The 24191-nt window shown below is 42.9% G+C and overlaps 1 protein-coding gene across 1 annotated transcript; it reads right to left on the bottom strand.

Moving 5' to 3' along the window:
• Positions 1-87: 87 nt before the first annotated feature.
• mideasb (mitotic deacetylase associated SANT domain protein b) lies at positions 88-23054 on the bottom strand. The gene is made up of 14 exons (XM_025054287.1): positions 22672-23054; positions 18702-19551; positions 17599-18511; positions 15498-15770; positions 14336-14681; positions 14174-14240; positions 11221-11363; positions 11033-11136; positions 9576-9651; positions 8228-8316; positions 6780-6923; positions 6436-6558; positions 5128-5327; positions 88-4034 (listed from the first exon to the last, which is right to left on the bottom strand). Exons 2-14 carry the CDS (start codon positions 19304-19306, stop codon positions 3794-3796), a joined length of 3324 nt encoding a protein of 1107 aa, XP_024910055.1. The 5' UTR covers positions 19307-19551; positions 22672-23054; the 3' UTR covers positions 88-3793.
• Positions 23055-24191: the final 1137 nt, after the last annotated feature.

The raw sequence follows: 24191 nt of genomic DNA, 5'->3' as shown, positions 1-24191 counted from the left end.
AGCGTGTGTAAATGTGTGCATTAATCTGAATGTAGATGCAAAGGAACAACACAACCATCAGACCCAAATGAAGCAGCGCAGCCCAGATCGGTCTGAATCATTTAAAACTTTAATATACAGTGTTGCATGGATCATTACTAAAAACACAGGTGGTACAAATCAAATGGAAAAACAAATAAGTTACACTAGAAAAGAAGCACTTGAGATTCCCTTCCATGTCTCACCATTAGAGTGAACCCCAATATGAAAATAGCATAGAAAGTATGCAACATAGAGTTTCATTCGTTCATATATATATATTTACTAAATTTTAGCTAAATAAATCCTTTTTTTTACACAAAATTCCCTTAACCGACAAAAGTTTACAGCTGTGTTTGTGCCATGGCCTGGTTTTATAACAGTTCATGACAACTTTCTCCTGCGGGATGAGCCCAAATAAAAGGGGAAATATAAATTAACATACCAAACAAGTGAACAGTCTGCAATTATTTTTCCCATTGACTGGCATAAAATGAAGCTTTTGACCTCAAATCATTTACACACACACGCGCGCGCACACACTCACACACACACAGTCTGTGCATAGACCCAGTTTTACTTGTGGAGATACTGGCAATTGAAACATTTTCCGCCGAACTCTCCACTGTGGTTTGTCTTTTAAAAGGAAAGTAACCATTTAATTTACGGCTCTGACCCAAAGGGCAAAACATAATAAAAAAGAGAACATTGTTTTTCCACTTTCCATTTCAATGGCTGCAATTGGAAAACAAAGACACCCAGAGAACAGGCAACCAGAAATACATCAAGACCACTGATCTTCATACTGAGTGTCTTGCTTTAAACGTAACTGTTTATTTTTTATCAAAGTATAAAAATGTTTCTCTGATGTGTACATTTTGTATAGGGACCCACTCACCACTGAGAAGACTATACCACTGTCCATATGGCTATATTTACCAAATTAATTAATCACCAAATTATGTCAAATCATGTGGCATCCAACAACTTGGTAATGAGTTATAAGCCTGGGCGGCAGCGGGGACAATTACCTATTGCTATTGATGGCAAACCTAAGCATGGGACAGGATAGGTATTGCTTTGGGGCTGTATTTTATCCACTGATGCTACAAACCCTGCTGTGTATAGTATTTTTTACAAATCAAATATTTTTAAAACCCAACATTGCCCTTCAACATCAACATGACAAATAGCATTTAAAATAGTAAAACTTTGTATTGTCACAGTTTAGATTGTGATGAGTCACATGACCTCTGTACCCATAACAGTGGACCCCTGTATAGAAAGTTTGAGCAACAGTACTCTGAATAAAACATGGGAAATCTAATAATACCTTCAATAAAACATTAAGTGTAGAGCGGATGTGTTGGAGAACGCAGGTTTTGAGAAGAAAAAAAAAACATTTGTCAAAAAGGCTAAGTCTAGGTATAGTTTACAGTAAAGTGCCTTTTATTCATTGTTTTATACAAATATTAACAGTCTTTGAAGTGTAAACTGTATCCGTGGCTGACTCGTGGTAAACTGTACATGTTGGATAAATGTGTCTGGAAAGAAACTTTTGGTGAAACCAAAAACATTTGTGTCTAAACATAACAGAAATTAGTTTCATGTGTAGAATTAATGTTTGGCTTTTTTTTTTTGGAGTAGGGGGCGCTGAAATCAAAACTTGTGATACAGGAGGTTCTGTTGTGTTCTGTAAAACCTGGATGTTCGCTTGCCCACAAATGTTTCACCGTTTCCTTTTACTGTACTTTCACAACTGAACTTTTTTATTTTTTTTATTTTAAATGATAATTGTTCTTCTGATTGATTCCTGTGTGTCCATTGTGGTATTTCAGTCCACCAACGTGTGATTGTTCCTAGTTCTGCTGATTAACTGTACCTTGTCTGCAGTTTTGAAGAAGGAATATAGGGCTCTGTGGTGGTTGGACCACTCCTGTTGTGGCTACTTCAAACAGTTGAGGGGTTCTCAGAAATGGGTTTAAACCCCTTTCGTGTAAACTCTTAGACTTATATTTGAACAATTAGATGGAGTTTTGATGAAAACTGCCAGGAAACGAATGCAACGTTTATTCCCTTAATGGATTTAGATTTATGACTTAGTGCTGTTTGTTGTTTTTCCCACTTTGTTATGTGTATCTGCAGAGACGTGTGGAGTGGGCGCCTGCTATCAGATACACTGATGACGGGGAGGCATCCAGAGCAGCCGGGGGTGGGGAGGGGCAGGGGGTTCTGGACTCTCTCACAGACCGTACATAAGAAAAGGAGGGACCAGCTACACGGTTACAAAAGTAAGGGCTGGGGGGAAAAAGACTTAAGTGGGTCAATGTTTTTTGGAAGTAGTGTCTTATGCACGTGAATGGGAAACACAGACTACGCCCTGTGTCAATTCATACTGACCACCTGGTGTTTGGATTTAACATTTTGCAATTATTGGGATCAAAATGAACAAAGCTGACATTTTTTTCTGTTTTATTGAACATGACTGTAACATAGCCATGAGACCATAAACTCCTGACATTTTTATCTTTTCGGTCTTTTATGGCTTCCCTTCTCCATAGTTTAAAACCAGATGGCTAGGTCCACTTCATATATACGGTCTGTGCTGGTAACAGAGTGCTGTGAACTAGTTCTATTGCACGTGTTTTTGCCTTTTCTTCACGTCTGCCTTCCAGAAAAAAACTAACAAACAAACAAAAAAAAAAAAACAACTCACAGTTATAAACAGGCAGCAAGTAGCATTTTTGTTTAAATTAAGAAAAAGTTCTTGACATGTAAGGAAAAAAATCTCTTAATTAGACTGCAGCCAAAAATGAATATAATTATTGATAATAATAATAATATTAATATTGATCAATAACAAGAATGTTCACAAAAACAACAGTAACCATACAAATATCATTACACAGGCAGGAGAAAAGTAACATATACCTGTATATATGTTCATATATAAAAACAGCAACAACAACAACAGTGTAAAATTGATTGTCATTTCAGGGTATTAATAATAATAATTTAAAAAAGAAACACCCAAGGCATCAAACGTGAGGAACAAACTGTGAAGTGGGAAAAGTGACAAGGGTTGAAGAGGGAAGATTCACAGAACTGAAGCTTAAAATGAACAGCTCAAAAAGAAGAAGAAGAAAAAACATTTGGTGCACAACATGCCTCTGACAAAAGCTTTTGGCAGCCGGCAGTGCACAAGAGCGACGAAAACAGAGGCAACACTTTGTACATGCTCTCCTTCCGTCCATCCATCTGTCTGTGGTGTTAGTGCAGAAAAACTGACAGCAGAACCCTCCTCCCATCAACCCCAGCTGTCAGATTTCAGAGTCCGTCTCCTCAAACTCTTTGACGTACGCCAGGGGAAGGTGAAGAGAGGAAACGCTAACAAGTTCCAGGTCCAACAAATGAGACTCAAAAGTGCTGAGGAAGGCAGTGGCCTGGCGTGGACAGAGCGAGAAGGGCGCCAAGTGAAGCGGCATGGCTTTGATTTGACCGAGCCCTGTGACCAACAGAGGTAACTCCTGAAGAGCTTTAGAAGCAGAGTAAAGGGGTGTTTGTAAGAAATCACTCAGGTGCGCACGCACACACGCACACTCACACACATACTCATTGCAAACATTCACACTCAAACACAGACGCAGGACTCAATCTGTCCCTGAATGTGCCAAGCAACGGAAGTCATCTTCTCCTCAATTCCCCGGGACGGATTTGTTTTCCTCCGACCCCACAGAAGAAGCCACGTGACAGTCGAGATTGTGCAGCCTTCCCGCTACTGCCAGTCCTCATCGTCCTCATCCTCTTTTTCTGAAGAGTCCTCGTTAGTGCTGTCTCCACCCATCTGTCGCATCCCATTCTGCTGTCGAGCCGCGGACATGAAGGCGGCAGCTTCGGCTGCAGCTTTTGCCGCTGCCTGCTCCTCTGCCTCCTTAAGCCTCAGAGCTGCGGCCTTCTTCTCCTGCTCTGCATGGCTCTTCATGTGAGCACTTCGGCTCTTCACCTTGTAGAAAACCCTGCAGAAAGAAAACAGCTTAGGATGTAGATGAAAACAGATCAGTCCAACTTTATCAACCTTAAATAAAAGCCCATAGTTTACACACAAAAAGTAAACTTTTAGGTGTTCGTTGGACCTTAATTAATCTAATTTTACAAACTCCCGCTCTGGGTGTTAACACTGGTACTTTTTACTTTGACTAAATTGATTGATTGACATCTCTACAGTGGAAATCACATCACGCAACAAAGCTGAGAGTCTTCATCAGCATTAACTTCCCTGAATTATCCAAAGAATTTTGTTGTAAGCAACTGGACTCCTTCTTGGAGATTGAAAGACGTCTCGTTCCTTAACTGAGGAACTTCATCACCACCAGAAACTGGTGTGGTGTTTATAAGTGGCTGGTCTTCAAAACACACCCTTGTGTGGATCTGGTGACCAAGTATACACTGTATGCACTGAAAAGAAACCTGGTGTACAGATTGTGTGGATCTGGTCACCAAGTATACATGCACTGAAAAGAAACCTGGTGTACAGTCTTTGCTGTGTCTCAGTTGCTAGGACACGGCTGGCGATAACAGGCCTGGAGTTGTCATGCTGTTATTTAATCAAAGCACCACAGCAAGACACTTGACTCTATTTACTATTTCAAATTCCAAGTGGGAAATTTCTGGAGTAATATTTCCTACAGTAAAAATTTATGTTTGATACCTGGATTGTTAAGTGTCAGGCTGGATAGGATTTATATATGTTTATAATTCCTTGCAAAACTGCGTAAATACAGTCTGCAGTGCAAATAGCAGTATAAAAACAGGCAGTAAGCAATAATTGCTACTCGTTTATCTAATATTTTGTGAAAAATACTTACTATATTTAATATTAGTTAACCAGAAAAGGCTAAATGCTGATCAAGGAAATCTTAGCCAGCCAAATGCTAAATGCTACCTGATATAGATTCAAGTGTCCTAACTGCAAAACTCTAGCTAGCTAAGTGGCTAGCGGCTGTTTTCTCTTGTTATAAAATATGAAATATATTTATATTCTGCATATTAAATTTAGACCAGTATGTAAACAAACCACTCCTTCATGATGAACACCTTCAGACAACAAACCTGCCACATTTCTTGCAAGGAAATTCTCCCTCTTGAGCAACTGCAGTTTTTCCGCCTGTTGGTGGATTTGACCGTTGAACGTTGTTCTCTAATCGCGTTCTGGAGGTTGGTAGAGGTGGATGAGGTTGGTGGATGACCTGGGTTAGCGTCTTTTCTCTCCCGAGATTCTCCTTGGTTTTCATGATAAGGACAGTACCAGGCTGCAAACACAATGAAATAAGAGTAAAAATAAGTTACCTAAAGAATTTAGCGTAAGAGCCAACAACACAAGGGTGGATGTTATACAGCCAAGCAAACATGTACAAGAATAGCAACTTCTACGGCCTCAGTCAGAGTTCTAAAGGTTCTAAAGGAAAATAACATAGACCTAAGAGTGTTTTTCTGTTGAGTCATTTCTGACAGTCTAATAGAGTTACACAATCCTCAGGGTGACGTGAGCCAAACTAGTGCCTGAATGTATCCAGCAGGGGGAAGCAGATCCAACTAATGTCCACCAGAAAAAGTGGAGCAAAGTTCAAAAGGCCAGCTGTTCTGAGAACAATACTGTACTCCATTAATGTGATACAGAAAGGCTAAACAATTTCATACTCTTCCACTAGAAGAGTATTCCAGTATTCCACATTAAAAAAAGAGACTTAAATCTTAAAGAAGATCTTTGTGCATGTCTTTCTTCAATTCCTGCCAGGATACCAGGGTTAAATAAGGAGTTAGTGAATTGCGACTACATTGAAACAAGACGATCAATGTATTTGATTACATATACGTTTGTGACATTTATGCTGGTGTACAAATCAAAACTTGTGTCATGGCTTAAAATGTTGGAAAACACTTCTCAGACACACAATGTACATATCCTATCTTTGCATTTGTCCCTTGTGGATCTGTTACAGTGCTGAGGCTTGTGAGGATGTTCATATTTGTTTAAACCATCACACTGTGAAGCAGAGAGATAAAACAATGGGACTGAAATTCAGTTTGTGTTGACATTAAAACAGCCAAGTAGCATCTTGCGAGGTGCGTTACTACAGAAACAGACCTAAGAACAAAAAAATGCCCTGAGCTGAGAGTTACTGCAGAATCCTAGTGTGCTTTAAAGGAGCCAAGAAGACAAACATGTCAAAGGACCTATTCTAAAATCAGATTAATCGACCGAAAACCCCCTTTTTGTACAATCACATGAATGACTCAATGAAGATGTGACGTAGAGCCCATTCCTGGTTACTTTTTAAAACTAAATGATGCATTCATTTTTTACTTCTTTTCCAGTCATTGCTTCATTTCCCATTTAATGGACTATGTCACACTTACTTTCTCAGCAGACTGCAGCGATTGTGTCACTCTGGTGGCGCAGACATCCTGTTTCCTGTCAGCTGACCCTTCCCACTTCCTGCTGTCCTCCTCCTCCTGTGGTGGTTCCAGTCGATAAGAGGCCTGCAGACCAGAAGGAGAAAGTAGGAGCTCAGATCTAAATTTCCAAGGTACACACGTCACATTTCAATTCAGCATAAAACTCTAAAAACAAGTTGAATGTTCAAGTATTAGATTGTTGAAAAGGTTTTTTGTAGTTATAAACAAAATTGTCATGTGATGTTACACATGTTGCCGTCATCAGTGTTGAACGTCCACAAGGCTGATACACGTTTACAACTGACCTTATGGTCCAGCTCCTGCTCCGTGGTCCTGCTCTCCAAAGGCTCTGCCTCCCCATAAATCAGCGTCCCGTTCCGGCCGATCTTGACGTGTTTCTTGTATGTGTAGTAAAACTCCACACACTGAGACACTGTTTTTGTGGTCACCTATAAAATCAGACATGCACAGGAACTTATAATGAAGTGTTTTCAGTTCTGTGGTTTTTGCATCCTTTGCCCAAATGTTTGCCCCTTTGCCCCTTATTATAGAATCAATAGAGCAACTGCTGTTAAATACAAATACAGAGGAGCATCTGCCAACACCAAAATACACATGGAATCTATCAAAACCTCTGACTTAAACTTTCTAGTGTCTGCAACACCTGCATAAGTCTGTCAAACAGCCACTAGTACACGCTAACATTCACTAACACCCCAAAACATCTGGTAACCTCTGTTAAAATCTGATAAAATCCACAAACGTTTGCCCAGAGCAACCCATTACCCTCTTCCACATGCCAAAATCTGCTGACATTATGAATATTAACTTATACAGAAAAATATCTGTTAGTGAAGACCACCCGTTGTGTCCTAATCACATCTGCAACCACAACCCATCATGTGTTCAAAATGCTAACATCAGCTAGCACGTTTAACTAATGCCATGTAACATCTATGATCAACTACAAACTCCATCTTGAACCTGTTAGCTAAGGCCTTCAGGTCTTAATGTTATGCTAACACATGCTGCTAAGGCCAACCAGTAGAAGTTATCACTTACTCATCTAGCTAACATCTGCCAAGATCTACTAACACAATATTAACACGCAGTTATAACAGCCAGCATTTGCTAACAACTATTCCCATCTCCTTTACCACATAACATTAATTCACATGTATTAACAATTACAGATAACACAAACTCACCCTGCTAATCTCAGCTAAAACTTACAACAACTAAAACAAACATTTTGTGAATTGCTAACACGCATTAACATTTAGCATCTAACACAACTTTACACTATGCACACAATTATAAAAAACAACTGACAGCAGTAATGGATTATAAAGGCAGCTGCTGAACAACTAACTGTAACACAATGCTGTGACTCAGTTCTAGATCTAGGTCTTACTTTTAATTTGTTAATTTAGCCATTTAACACAGCTGGTCAAAGAAGTGGGTCAGATCAGAGGATAACCTCTGTGCAGAAGCAGTGACCCACTGTGACACTGCGAATTGACAACTGCAATGTGGGAGGAACATTGTTCTGTGCTGACTAAACATCCCTTTCTCTTCCTGGCCCCTGACACAGGGAGGCTAGGATGTCAACAACTGTGCACTGCCCTACTAGAAGCTTCTGCTTCTGCTGTTGGAACAATTCCTAGACAGCTTTAGTTCCATGACTAGACTTGAGATAATGTTCCTGCCCCCGTTAAGTCAATGCCTCGGTTTCAGACCCCACGACATGTACCTGTTTCTGCACCATGAAGAAGTCTTTCTTGTACGTAGTGATGCCTTTGTTGAACTGGCGTCTCTCAGCTGCTGCCCAGCTGTCTGATCCTGATGGACAAGAGGAGGACATTTAAACACAGACAAACAGAGGGTGGAGGGGGGTTTGCTGTTGTTTTACATTGGTTGTAGTTGTAGATTTGCTTGTTATTGGCCAATTTTTTGGTGTTTTGAGCCTCTAGCTATTTTTGTCATGTTTATAAGCCCAGTTTTGTTTATCAGTCACATGATACACACAAAATCCCCTAAACCCTTTATTCATCACCTAACTTTCAAACTCTAGTACCTCTGCAGACCTTTTGTGCACTGGATGAGTAAGAGGGATGTCACTCTAGTGTGTGTGTGTGTGTTTGTTCGTGTGTGAAAGAGAGAGAGAGACTCAGACAAGTCCAGCCCCACCCACTCCCCCACCCTTAAAACCACACATATTCACACAAATCACTTGATAAACAATGGCTCTCCTGTCTTCTGCCAGGGATTAACCACACACTGTACAAGCCCCTCCCCTTTCCCCTGCTTGCCTCATCACGTTGACCCTGACAATCCTCCACATTCACCCACTAACCCCCACCAACAACACCAAGACCAAGGCCGTACTCTCACTGCTGCAGCTGCCAATGCTTGGGCCTGAAAGACTAAGACAGGCCGTCACTGTTTTAATGGGACCGAGTCAGAACTGAAAGGAAGGAAGGAAAATGGTCCCCACATGGTTACGGACTGAGGCACAGGCATCAACAAATACTGAATTGATCTTGGTTTGAATTATTGCTCCTTTTGCACTGAAGTTCTCTGAGCAGTAGGGAGTGAGAGTTCAACAGATAAGGATGATGGGAAATTATGGCAAATGTTTAGTTGATATGACTTGGCAGTGGCAATCTATTGTGTAAGGAGCTGATAGGGGAAATACGCCTTCACTTTTTCTGTACTGAGAATTTACCATGGATTTTGTAACCTTCTTGTTTAACTTTTTGACACTACTCACTTGAACTCAACATTTGTAGTTTAAACTTATTTGACTTTATTTTTTAAGTTTGGGTGAGACAGTCTGAAACAGTAAGTACATTAACTACAAGCAGAATCTCTGTTCCCTGTCTATGACTGAAAGACGACAGTGATACAAGCTGTTGCTGACTACAGACTAAATAACCACATTCACCTGCCTGTTGAAGTGCATGTCTGTAGTGGGGATGAGACTTAATGCATCTCCAAAGGGTTAAAGTGAAACACATGAAACCTGTTTACATATTAATCAGTACATTCTAGAGACTGTGTTTTAAATATGTGAAATGCGTTGTTTGCATATGACTTGCCTGAGTAGTGGTAGCTTGACAGATGGTGAGACTTGGGAAAAATGGGATTCCTCAGCATCAGGAGCGACAGAGCAGCCTAAAAAAAAATTCCCAACAGTTTAAATACTGTAACCTCAAACTTTGTTTGGTAAAAGTATAGACCGTAGCCTCAAACTTTGTTTGGTAAAAGTATAGTACACAGATCCATGGTCAGCACAGGTAATCAGGGAGGCAGATAAGCATCGCTGTCATTTCCCTAAGAGTATCAAGTACACCATCATGTTATGATGATTAGCCATCTGGAATTGTCATGGAAAAAAGGATATACTTTTCCTCTTGCAAAGAAACTGTCTTTCTGAACATGAATTTTAAAAAGACAGCAGTTTGAGCCTTCCCACAGCAGAGTGTGGGTAGTTTCCTTGACAACACCAGGGCCAGTGCTGGTTGCAAGGTCCAGAGAGCATGTTGCTGTCAAGTCCAAATCAGAAAAAGGTGAGAACTTTCATCTGAAATCCTGCAGGTAGAAATCTTTCCTCCTCAGCAACATTAAACTGCTCTACTAAAAATGTAGCTGCAATTAGCTCAACTGAAAATCAGTGAACTGTATAACTGTTTGAGTCTAACAGCTGAATCAGAAATTAGCAGGGGCTGGGTGAAAATGCATTGCAATAATTGAAAGATTTCAGTTTCTGCCTCCTTTTTGAAACAACGCCCCCTATACATATTTTAAATGTATTTCTCTTCTGTTATGATAGAAAATCTAAAGAATTGTAGGATAGCCACCAAAAAAGTTAAGAGCAAGTAGCCAAAAGAAATGGTTATAAAGATGAAAAAGCTATTGAACAAGAAATAGCTAATCTGCTGAAAATGGCAAAAACTGTACAGCAACAAATAGCTATAGTTAGATGAATTTAGCTAAACTAGAATGGTAACAGTTAGGAAACCAATAGCTAAAGAGCAGTCACAATAAATAATAATAATAATAATTTAAACTTTATTGATCCCACATCCATTCTGTGTTAACAACCTGCCCCTTGGAGGCGCCGAGAACGTGGTTCCTTCTGCCTGTGAAGCAGATGTGTAACATTTGATCAAATTTCCCTGTAAATGATTTACCCACAGGGTCAAAAAAGCCCCACTGTTTCCAAAAGTTCAGGTTCCCACCCTGTACCTCACTGTTCCTGTGACAGCACGTGCAGCTCTGCTGCTCCAAACACAGCACGGTGTCTCCCTGCTTCAGGCTAAATACATTAACACGTTTCACCTCCTCTAGTCATTTCTGATCAATGAGTTTCAGCAAAGGGCAGAGTGAAAGTCTACAGATTACTCACTTCCCCTTAGCAATTAGTGTTGGCTGAATTCAGCTCATTAGAAAGGAAAATGAAACGTTACACCTGTGCTTTTACATCTAAGTAACCGGGTAGTAAGAAACGGCTAACCGTCATAGCCAACTGTCAGAACTGCTCTGTCACACTCACCATGATGTCGCCTTTGCATTCGTACAAACAGTGGTGGGCTAGCTCCTGGTTGGTACCGCCACCATAAAGAACACTGGAGCAGGCCATGTGCATGAGGTCTTGTACTGAAACAGACAGATAATGACATAAGCTGTAGGAAGATTATATTTAACTTTTTTAGACGTTTTTCTGTTGTCTGAAGTTCTTACCTTTCTGGTGGAAGTCGGGTTTTTCTTCCAGCTCATTCAGCGGAGCCCAGACCAGATCGGCCTTATGGTAATCCTGTTCGACAGAAGACCGCTGCCTCAGCTCTGGCACCTCCGCCTGGTACCTTGATCCAATATTTATCCGCCTGCGAACATTAACACCAAGTGTAAATGACAAAGGCTGGATATAAATAGGAGCAATACAGTCACTGGGCTAATAGATTATATCAATATCAAGTTGTTTTGCGCCTCAGATCTGGTTTGGGTTTCTTAGAGTATCTTTCTGCCCTTTGGTCTTTAAATAGACTATTAGGACTCTGAGGGTCTGCAACAATTCTGACATGCTTTTGATTTTGAGCTTGGTTACACCAGTGCTCTCAGCATCATGACTACAATGCAAACGACGATCAAAATTATGAATCGGGTTTTCAGTCAACAGGACAGAAGACACAGTTTCTCATGCAGACCCCAGCCAGGACCAGTAGTCCTGCAGTATTTCTACTTGACTGTGCGCTTGTTTGTATGTGTGAGTACTCCTCGGCAGCCTCCCCCAGGGAACGCGTGTTGCTTAAAGTTGAACTACAGCGGTGAGTGTTTTCACACTAGGACCAGGTGAAGCAGTGATTTATGGGAAGCCTCCCTGATTAACTAACTAAGTAACTGCTGAGCAGCTGGCACCATTCGTACGACAGCTTGCACAACGCACCCCCATAAAACTACACCTCAGAGTAGATGATACCACTGTGATGTGTTCATGTGCTTGGTATTGTCTCTTGTTTTTTTAAATGTCATCCATCACTCTTGCCAACAGATTTCTGCCTCTGTTTTATTATTTGTGGCGTTGTCTCAATCTTTTCACAGTACATTTTAATAAAGCATTGTTAGCTGTTTATTTGTGGCGCAGCTCCAATAATTAACTCCTACGTTAAATTGCAAAAAGAACCACATGGAAGTTAACTGTTGTTAGAATCCTGCTAATATCAGACTTGGACTTCATTTTAGTCATCTTTTAACTACATCTGCCACATTGTTACTCACTTCCTTAGCAAATGTGCTAGTTTTAAAACATTGTTATTTATATATTATTTTAAAGAACATTAAGGCTTTGCAATTTTGCACTATAAATTTCCAAATTAATTTGAGCACTTTCTGACTTCACGGAGTTTTGGTGATTTTTAAAAAAATGTATGTTACCTCTATTACTGTTAAAAGTTACTCTGCATGGGAACAGACATGTTTGCTTTAGAGGTCTAACCAGACAGGAAGGAATAATAAAAATCATAAGGGCAGCCCCCCTCCCCTTCGAGTGTAATATTCTTCTTCTGAATCACAAAAAAACGTGTGAGTAAGATAAGCACAGTAGGTGCATTCTCCCCAGTCATGCCTTGAAACTACCTACAGGAACACATCCTCAGCTTGGGATGGCTTGTTTTCTGAGAAGAGTTGTGAAAACGGCTCTTTTTGTGTCTGGCCCATTTAGTTTGCAAGGCTTGCAACACGAAATTCATTGAAGTCACTCTATTATGTCATTTGGCCTGGCTAGTGGCTCACTTACAATGCAAATGAACTGCAGGGAACACACAAGATTTTAACCTGGTGAGATGGAGCAGTAATGGCTCCAGAGTCGCCCCACAGTGCATAGAAACCCCCAAGTGCTGCAGAAAACTCCTGCAGCTTGAAGTCAACAGAGTGCTGGATCAGATGGCCTGCAGCTGCCATGCCTGCATTTTGGAAGTAGTTTGAGACAGGGGAAGGTCGGGGATTCCCAGTAGGTGCAGGGCTCTGGAATATTTGACGTGGTCGGGTCAGGCAAGTTGGTGGGTCATGGTGGCACAAGGCTGCAATCCTTTGATTTGCACCAAATAAAAGGACATCAAAGGAAAGAACGGTCCTTGCAGAGGACAGAATGGATGCAAGACTGTAGTTCATGGAAGAATTTTGGTTGAAATGTTTCATCTGAAGAGGGGCATATGAAGTGACCAATCCTGCAACCTGTGGGTTGGCACTGTCCCAAGGACCCATCAGCATGCAGACCCCTTACTCTTTTTTTTATCAACGTCTGTTATGCATGTGCCTCCTCCAGTGCAGAATTTTAAGGTCTGACTCATGTCCATTACCTAATAGTTGGATGTGATGTTGACTGATTGTTCAGAATGAGGTCACGTTCGCCTGTGGCATGTGTCTATTTCTGATTTTAATTTGTCACCATTAGAAAACACTAAACACCTTTTCTTTGTCCTTTTGCTGATACTGTACAAACTTAACTGTAATATAATTGGCAATGTACAGCAAAGTGGAAACACAGACACCAGGGGGCCCAAGAACGGTGAGAATCTCAGACCCTCAGCTATTGCAGGGTTGTTTTGTCCAGGCAGCTCATTAGGTATTTGCTGTAGTATTAAACAGCGGGAGTCCTCGGTTTAAAAGACTGAAACTTGAATATGAAAAAAGCCACATGTGGAGTTGTGTTTCTCTACATATGTGGCAAATTTAAACACCAAAGGGCAAAGACTGCACAGCTGGCTTTGAAGCTATTACTTTTTTGAAAATGTTTACGGTTGACAAGATGCACTTCACTCAGAGAGCGAGTGAGAGAGAGAGAGAGAGAGAGAGACCTTACAGACAAAACAGTGAGACATTCAGAAGGTGGATGCTGCCACAAACTGCTGGCTATGGATGACAGGGCAAAAGATTCCAGTGGTAACAGTGGCGTACGAGGGGAGGCGGCTCTAAAGGATTGGTTTAGAATTTCAAGTGATCCGCGCGCTCTTTCAAGACATTACATGATTCATCCCTGTGTTATGGTTTGAATAATTGATTGCAGATCTTGCTACTGCGGCTCTGATAATGCACGTGTTAGAGGGACTGTGTCATTTTTATGGAAATAACACAGAAAAGCCACTGTTTCCATAATGGAAGATGAGGCTTTTGAAGATGAAGGCAGAGAAATACTCACGGCTCTAGGCTGACTGGAGTAGCCTCACCGATCGCAGACAGGATGGGTGGTGTGATGTCACAGCTGTCTGTGAAGGGGAAACGGAACAAAATTAACATCAAATGTTCATGTTAGAGGAACAGGAAGTTGGTAAAGTTTTGTTGACTTTATGTAATGACTTACTGGACCGCAACAGACTACGTGTGGCAGATTTTGGCGTTGCCGGAGGCTGCAGGCTTTGGCCACTGGCTGCAGCAGCAGCCGAGGATAAGAACGTAGAGAAGTACAGGCCCGAGCCTTCCCTGACAGGGCTGAGGATAGGGGGAGGCGTATAGGGCGGCATGCTGAGAGGGTTCTCTGCGAGGCGTACAGGTGAACGTAGGTGGCTCTGGTAGGGTGTGATGCTGGAGTAAACAGGTGGAGCGATGAATAAACCCGGTTTAGGTGGTGGGATGAAGAGAGGCTCAGGCCGTGGCCGTCGCTTGGACTTTTTACCATCTTCGTCTTTGTCCCCATCTGCACCACCATTCTGGAGAAACATAAGTTGTTATGAAGGTCAATTAAAAAAATGTAAACAGATGAGATCATTTTCAGGTTTATCTAAACAATTCATTTTCCACGAATAATATTCAACCCCAAACATATTTGTGGAGAAGATTGCACCTTTCTTAAGTAAATAACAAATTAGCTAAAAAAAGACAAAATAGGTATTAGAATATTAACCAAAAAAACGACTTGAGAATATTAGCACAAAACAAAATGTTGCCTAGTTCTAAAAACTGATAAATAATTCCAGAGAGACTGAAAATGCCCAAGAAACACATAACACACATTTAAATAAAAAGATTCGGCAAACAAAATAAAACCTACCACACAGAATCTAACCACGACTTGTCCTCAGGTCAGACTCTGGCAATGCAGAGTTCAGGACATAATGTACAGTACACAGCAAAACCTAAACCCTGATAATCTGCTTGATCTGGGGCAGGACACTTAAGCCCCCCCCCCACTCTCACATCCCCACCCCAACCATAACTAAAAGTGTGAAAGGAAAAAATATGCAGACAAGTAAATAAGGGGAGACTCGGTGTGTGTGTGTGTGTGATGGTGTGTGTGTGTGAGGGTGTGTGTGTGTGTGTGTGTGTGTTTGTGTGTGTGTGTGATGGGGTGTGTGTGTGTGTGTGTGTTTGTGTGTGTGTGTGATGGGGTGTGTGTGTGTGTGTGTGTTATTATATAGGGAGTGTAAGTATCAGGCAGATCAGTTGACAGAGATGATGTAACAGACTGAAACATATTCCTTTCTTTTGCATACAAGTATCACGATGCCTTCGTGAACTGCACTGACCTGCTCTGCGTTATCTGACAAGGAGTTCCTAAGGGAGCGTCTTCGGCTGACAATGACTGAGGGTTTGTGGTCCGTGCGGCCCAAGTCCTGAGGGTTTGGAGCCCTGGGGGTCCAGCTTGAGGCCAGTGTTGCTTCATCTCTGTCCGGGGACGAAGGTTCCTGCCTTCGCACCGGAACAGAGACAGGAATGACGAGTGGCAGAAGGTTCTCGTCTCGATGCCTCTTGGCATTCATGCCCTCTGAGTCAGCAGGGCTCCATGGTCTGTGGGACTCCTGCGTGGTTGGTAAAAAGTGTTACAGTACAACTGGGAAATGTGTTTCTTCATCAGATAAAGTACTTTTGACAGGAAGGGACAATTTTATCTTTAAGTTGTTTATTAAGTTGTCAATGAAAACTTCTGAGTCAAACCCTGAAGTATGAGTTCAAGTGCGAGTCACTGACTCCCAAGTCCAAGTTGAGTCACAAGTCCTGGAGCCACGCTCAAGTACTCAAAGGTTACACGTCTTGGGAGCCAGTAGACAACAAGGGGCTACTGCACACTTGTTCACCTCACAACCAAATACAATAAATCAATATTCAATCTTGTGAGTGTAAACAAAAACAAACTGCAAAAGCCTGCTGTAAAACATGTCAGGATGAAGAGCAGAGCGCGGACAAACTGCCGTGGGCTGATACTGTATTTGCTGTTGTAGGTGTAGCACACACCTTACAGGAATGACAAAGAAACAGTCTCTAAATGCATTCTTCACATATCTGTTAGTTGTGAAAGACATGATGGCTGGTTATGAGCAGTGTGCATGTGTGTGTTCTGCAGAAACTACCGAGAAGACAAAGGCATTCGACCCTGGCACTAACTACATCTTCACTGGAACAGATTCAGGCCAACAGTAAACAGGGCTTTACTGGATCTGTGCTCATGATCACTGGTGGAAAACTCCAGACTTTACACCACAGTTGAGGACTATTTTGCTGAGCGGTGCACACAGGGCAACCATGCACCCCTCCCTGGATATACAGAGAGAGAGGGGAGGGGGAAGGGGGCAGACAAGGCCAGGCTGGTGTTTCTCTCTCCTTTGATGGGATGGGGGAGGTGTGCAGGCATGTAACCAAACACAGTGTCTATATGATCAGCTAACCATGAGGCAAATCCAGGGCACAGCCGCGTTGAACTGCAGACATACTGACTCAGTGCTGTTTGGAAACGGGACCCGTTGCACAATCACGACATCCAGCAGAAAAGTGAACAGCTCCACAGGACAAACCAGCGTCATTTATTAGGCGGTTTGTTTAAAACAGTTACCGAGATCTTAGGGGATACATATTAAGCTGCCGGTGGAGGATATAATTATATACTGACAAAAATCATACACAAAGACTCATTTAGTCACAGTTTCCCACCACACAAAGGCAGAGCCCAGCAGCTCAGCTCTGTGCTCTCTTTTTTTTTTGTGCACCATCTCTCCCAGCAACATGTTAATCACAAGCAACACAAGTTTTGGCAGAATTTTCTTGGCAGTTGCAGGAGGCTGTTCATGTTCTCACTCTTGTTCTGGGAGCTACAATCCCACTGCAATTAAAGAGTGGAATAACACTAGGAAAAAAAACTGATTTCTCACTCTAACCAGAATATAATAAAACAAAACTGTGCAATTAAGTTTCCTGACATTCACTACCAGAAAAAGACCATGTTGGCCTATAAAGTACACGTCACAACAAACCAAGCCTTTGTTTTGCTCACTTCTACTACAACTGCCAAACCACCAGTTCTAATGTTTAAAACTCTGATTAAAAGATATAAAACACAATATTGAACACTTGTCACAGTTGATTTAGTTTAATCAGAGGTGTATAACAGTGGTTTCGTTGTAGAGTCACAGTTGATTTTGTTTAATCAGATTCCATTTGAGGTGTATAACAGTGGTTTCGTTGTAGTGGTATTAGTGTAGTGGCTAATGTTTGTTGCAATATTATGAATGTGAAACCTTTGAGACCTTTTACCAATAATATTTAACACCACAAGTTTTTTAATATTCTACTACAATCTTTACTTTATTGATATTTGATATAGTAAGTGTCGGGCATATGTAACTGCTAACTTACCTTGACAGTGTGTGATGGCAGCGACTCCATTTCTGAGGCCTTCTGAGCAAGGGTCTCCAGGTTGACCTCCTGGGACACCCTGCGTTTCCTTCTTGTGCTCTGGATGACACCTGTAGGGGCCGCTTGAATGTCCCGTGTCCCGTTTTGAGAAACCTGCAGCACTAAGGCTGATTGTTCTGTAGCGACTGGGAGAAAGGGGTTTTCAGAAGGTGCCCCTCCTTCCCTGGAGAGCCTCCGCGATCTGCGCAGCTGTGTCTGGAGTTGTGACTGGGACAGCGGTTCCGGCTGGAGGGGATCTGAAGACTGCTGGGGTTCTGGAGTAATGTCCTGGATGATCGGTTCCTGGACTTTCAGGGGAGCAGGGGCAGAGGACTCCTGCGAGTGAACCACTACAGGCTGTGGGTGAGCATGTGTATTTTGTGGAGTGGGGTAATAGTCATGCACATGAGGGGTTTGTTGTTGCAACTGCTGATGTTGCATTTGCTGCTGAATATGGAGCTGTTGTTGTTGTTGCTGCTGCTGCTGTTGTTGTTGTTGCTCATGCATTTGTTCTTGTTGTTGATGCTGTTGCTGCTGTTGTAGGTGTTGCTGTACTTGCTGTTGATGCTGAATGATTTGTTGCTGCTGTTGAATTTTTTGCTGAATTATGTGATGTTGCTGCCGTTGTATTTGCTCTTCCTTTTGCAGATGCTCTAACTGGTTTGCGGGTTTTGCCTGTGCGGGGTAGTTTGGTGGGTTAGGTAAGGTTGTCCTGTTCCCTTGAAAGGTTTGGTAGTAGGCTGGCAGGTGCTGCTTGGGCTGACCAAAGGCCAACTGGAAGGGCTGTAAAACGGAGCTCCCTCCAGGTTGAGATGTACTGTGCTGCTGAGCATTCAGTGCTCCAGGTTTTAACGATTCCTGAAAGGCCTGGGACGACTGTTGCTGCTGCTGCTGTTGCTGCTGCTGCCGCTGCTGGTGGTCCCCCTCAAATGCCCCAGGCCTTGCTGGCACGGAAGGGCTGTAAAACGGAGCTCCCTCCAGGTTGAGATGTACTGTGCTGCTGAGCATTCAGTGCTCCAGGTTTTAACGATTCCTGAAAGGCCTGGGACGACTGTTGCTGCTGCTGCTGTTGCTGCTGCTGCTGCTGCTGATCCCACTCAATGCCCCGAGTCTTGACTGCATCCCTGTAGGCTTCAGCTGCAGGTACTGCTCCCAGAGGCTGCTTCTCTGCAGCTCTGTTTGGGAGTTGTTGATGTGTTTGTAAACCAGGAGTCTCATGCATCTGCTTTGGAAATGCATTCTGAGTTCTGGAGTCTGTCACATTGACTCCACCGATGTAATTTGTAAAGTTCTGTGTCCAGTTAGTCACCGGTGCCCAGGAGGCAGCTCTCTGCTGCTGGGAGAGTGATGGCTGCTGCTGATTTGGCTCTGGGTGGCTCCACTTCATAGGTACGGTCTGTTGATAATGGCCCCTACTCTGGTCACCCTTATCTGGGCTAAAAATGACAGAGTTCAGGTACATGTGAGGAACTTCTGGATTCGAGGTCACGGTACTTGCTGCCTCACTCTGTCCAGAGTCTGAGGCAGTGGCGCCTGTGACAAAGTAGGTCCCTTCAGGATGCTGAGAAGTCTCTTTCATGGCTACACTTTGTTCATTAAAAAAGGTGATTCTCTTGCCTGTACGTTTGACGCTGGGTTTCTGCTGGGCTGGTATGCTCATGACGAGCATGAATAATCCTGTGCAGATTAAATATATTTTCCACCAAGTCTCCAATTACTACTGAAGCTCCACCTGGTGTCTATTACTCCAAATTTTTGCCCAAAGTCACATCAAGCTGTAGAAGCAGCATGACAGTCAGTCAAGATAATGTTCTTGTCCCCTCAGAAGGTCTTGGTGACCCTTTCAGGGGTCGTCTGCCCGGGGTGACTGGATCTGAAGTAGTCTGCGAGTACTTCTCATTCATGGGCAACACCCTGTACAGAGAAAATGAAAGGAGAGGTCAGGCATTGAGCCATCAGCCTAAAAGGGGTAACCACAGGGGGCTCTTATTGTCCTTCCTGCCACAGCCATGTAAAAACCTGCTGTTTGCTTTTTCAACAATAGACCTCCACTGAAAGGTATCGAGTGTGAGAATAGAGGGGAGGGGTAGGTCTAAAGAGTGTCATTATTCCCTCAGCTCACATGACACAGGGATAAGGCACTGCATGCAGTTCAACACTTACACTACAGGATCTGCATAGACTGTTACTGAGGACGGCTGTTTGTAAAGTAAGCTAAATCAATAGTTCCTGGAAATGTCATTAAACGAATATCACTGCAGCAGAATGAGCACAAACATGCACACCGCAAAAAAAGAAGTTAGTAACAGTTGCTCACTTGCACCTGCATCACGTTTCTTTTTCCCAACCAAGAACCCCTCAGAGCTCAAGAGACTCCGCAACATAAAAGATACATGTTTTTTTCCTGACAAAGCCCTGAAAGACGGCAGTTAAAACGTGACAGAAACTTTTTTACAACTACGTGACTCATCTGCCATGAAAAAGGCAAACCATGCCCTTTGCACTGTAGCTGCACACTCAAAACCGAATCAGCAAGCGTGAGTCATGGTGAGAAAAAAAAGGAAATGGCCTCAAAAGGGCTCTGACAGTCTGTAATGGGATTCATGTAACTGCCATTTTAATTTGGTATGACTGACAAAACTATGACTTAGTTACTGCACTTTAATATGAGGCTTGACAAATGTGAAAGTTGCAGGAATTGCAACCAGTAAAAGTATTCATTAATAAAAACTGTACTGCTATAGTATAGTGTAAGAAATTTGACCTCCTCCGACACCAACTTCACCTCCCGTGATCACTGATCAGAACATGGAACCGAACTGACTTTGCACTTCATACATCTTCATCCATTCTGTAGTTTAAATGTTAGCCACTTAGACTTTGCACTTCATACATTCTGTAGTTTAAATGTTAGCCACTTCCAAATCAAATGAACTCCAGTAACACCATCATGACCAGAAGGTGGGAGCATGGATGCAGCCAGATCCATTCTTCAAGTTTCTCAAGAGGATGATGAAAAGGAGAAGCATCCCTTCTTAAGGATCACAACAGTAGAAGATCTGCACATGTTACATTGACAGCTTTGATGCCAAACACCTTTCTCAAACAAACCTCCTTATTAATCTGGGCTTTGAACTGGCACCATTTGGCTGAGAAAAAAATTACATGAATGTCTAAAATGTGGGTTTGGCCAAAACCACCTCCAACAACCAGGAAAGTGAGTGGCAAACACCCCCCCCTCCCCTCCCTTTTTACCCAGGTCAGCAGCCTACAATGAAACACAAGTGTCCTAAAATAGAGCGCTGCAGCTGTTCAGATCGTGCACTGGCTCAGGGGCACCGCTGACTGGGGGAACTTGAGTGAATGTCCATGCTGTGCAGCTAAACTGCCTGCTGGTGTGGCATCAGCAAAGCCATGTGATGCTGCACAAGCCTAGGTTGCTACACCCCCAGCCCCCATCCAAGAGGTGCACAGGAAAAACAGTGACTCTCCTGGTGCAGTGAGGGTGAGGCTTTGAAAGCTGATAAACACATCTGCTGATTAGACCGCAACCGCGATGACTGCTTTCACCAGGTGCACACCGAGGTGTGGGATCATCGTCAACAGGCTTTACAGCCGGCTGTAGGTGAAATCCCCATAAACCCACTGACACTGTGGAGCACCAAGTGCTGCCTTCATCCACAACTGCTGCTCATGAGTCTGAACATTAAGGCTAGATTCTAAATACTACACGGATGGGACTTTATTTTTAAGTTGCATGGACAACGATGTCTAAAGCAACTCTTCCATCAGATCTCTACCCCTACATTAAATATCTTCATCTAGCACTGTGACATTAATAGTGGCATCAGAATTTACTCTTTTCCTCGATGTACACACTGACTGCTGCTGTCATCCACTTGAACTGGCAGTGTGCATGAGCTCATTGCTGATGTCATCAACCTGCAGCAGGAGCAGACCGGTAAAGCTGGACAACTGCTGTCAGGACAAACAACCAGAAAAGAACTGAGTTGATATGAAGAAAGCAGTGTCAACAGAACCAAAGTTACACCAGAGCACTTCAGCTCAGATGCATCTCAAATGTAATACACATGTCTTAACTTAGACAGACCTGAGAGGCCGCCTGTTATAATATCCTAGTTGTGGTTTTACAAAAAGTACGAATACTGTGCCAAGTCAATACATAAAAGGGACCGGTTTGTCTAAAAAGTTTGCAAACCACACATTAATCACACTTTTGTTCATACAGCAGTACACTTAACATAAAAGGCCAACAACACTATACTATAACAACGGATTTTTAAACAGGAAACTGATACAATCACAAAATACAACAACATTAGCATCCACGCCAAAAAGACACTATTAACACGTACTAGTGAAGTTAACAAAAAATGTGTGTAAATAACTAAGACAAAGCGCCATGTTTACCCTTGTTGCTACATGTACAAAGTACTACGTGCACATGTATATGTCGTCAGAGGGCAGCTGTGATCAAACCTGATCTAAATGAGTCCCGACTAAAGACACTGCTGATGTGAACACAGTCCACATCAAATCTGACCTACAGTAGGTGAATGCACGCCGAGCAGCTCGGCCTCTCCATGCACCGTGCAACAAGAAATTGAGAAGTAAAAACCCAGATATTTCCTCCTCTTCAACATCCTCATCACCCTCACTTTGAAATCCTTTGTTGCAGAACACGGATTATCACACTCTCTAATGCCCTGTCCCTGTGCGCAGCAACCCGAGCTGTACAACAATGCACCCTGCTGCTGCACGACAAAAACAAAACAACCAACTTGGCTGAAACGTCACATGCCTCCCAGGAGTGTGTGTGTGTGTGTGTGGTGACAGAGAGAGTGGGGCAAACGATGAGCCTCGAGTGGATGGTCTGACCCCCGGCTCGTGTGCGCGCCTCCGGTGCGTAAACAAAAGTTTGTCGGTGAATAACACGCACAGTAGACGGCTGACGCGACCCAGTCACGGACTCGGCGGCTCCAGGAGTTCCTTCCGTCTGCCCACGGTACTCACCGCGCTCGTCACCAACGCAGCAGTGGAGGTGGAAGAGGCTGAGCCCGCAGGAACACGCAGCTCTGCAGGCCCGCGCGACGCGACCACAACGAAGATGTTGAAGATGGTGGAGATGGTGATGACTCCTGCAAACATCCCCGGGGTTGACTCATGCTATGCTGCTGCTGACCTCACTCAATGCTACTATTTTTTTCCCCCTTCTCTCCTCCCCGCCCCGTTACAAAGTCAACAGGGGGAAAAATAAAGAGAGGAGGGGTGGGGGGCGACGTCGGTGCGTAAACACAGTCCTAATCTGTACAGACGCGGGGGAAACGCAATTGCCGCCAGCGTTGCCGCGTGTTGCATATTATTGCAGGAGGGTTGCACAAGAAAACACAAACAGTCACTCACTCTGGATGTGGGCCTTTCTGCTGCTGTGTCTCTGTGTCGCTGCCGTGTTTCTGCTTGTCTTGTGATGCCCCCCCCCTTCCTCCTCTGCGAGCTCACTGGCCACACCCACTTCCTTGCCCATATAAGGCTTTCCTCTGACACGCAGCAGCGCTGTAATTTACGGAGCAAGAATCCTCTCCCAGTCCATGCGGGAAATTCCAGCACACACGATGTGGACTGGACAGTAGGGTGGGGTGAGGAGAGGGGCTTTCACCTTCACTTTCCTATCATGTTCACACTTTTATTTTCACTACGCCCCACCGCTGTTTTTAATTTAATGTCTTTACAGCTGCAGACTTGTGCACGAGATACTTACAATAATCATTGTAAGTAGAAACAAAATCCAAATAGCTACAATGCACCACAAGGTTTGGAAAAAGGGTAGACAGAGGACCTAGTCAACACGAGATCAAATTAAATCCAACCAAACATTACTTTCTAAACTATAAATTATCTCAGAAATATCTTAAAATAAGCTAACTAAAAAAAGACTACCAGATAGCCAAAAAGAAGATACGTTAGCCTTTATTGCTAAATATATCTAATAGATTAGTAAGTAAGCCCTGAAAATTAAAAATAGCAAAAAAGCCATGGCCTTTATAGTTCACGGCAGCTAGTGGGTGATGGTGTTAATATAACTGTCAGGTGTTAAGTAACTAAAATTAGTGGTGGAGCTGCACACGTTTGACTTGTAAGTTTAAAAAAATACACTACAAATTTGGTTATTGCTTTAAAAAACAAACATATAAACAAATATTCTGCATATTAAGTGATGTGCATCACAGCTCTGGTCTACCTAGAGCTACTTGTCCACCCAGGGAGAAGACACAGCTAGGTTTCGACTTTACAACGCCTTTACAAGTGGGGGAAAAAAACAGTGTATCATTTGACGCACCTCTTGTGCTCATCTGCAACATCTATACTTTCACCTGCAAATTGGATTAGTGCAGAAAGGCCTTTGTTATCATATCAGTAAATGCAATGTCACCAGACAAGACTGGGCATGTACCATTTATTGATATGCAGGTCTGCAACCTGTCCTCTCTCTCTCTCTCTCTCTCTCTCTCTCCCTGCAAACATTATCAGATGCA

Source organism: Cynoglossus semilaevis, chromosome 1 (genome assembly GCF_000523025.1).
Source record: "Cynoglossus semilaevis isolate Cse_v1.0 chromosome 1, Cse_v1.0, whole genome shotgun sequence".
Taxonomy (NCBI): domain Eukaryota; kingdom Metazoa; phylum Chordata; class Actinopteri; order Pleuronectiformes; family Cynoglossidae; genus Cynoglossus; species Cynoglossus semilaevis.
The sequence above is the reverse complement of the archived record's forward strand: the minus strand, read 5'-3'. Positions and strand labels throughout refer to the sequence as shown.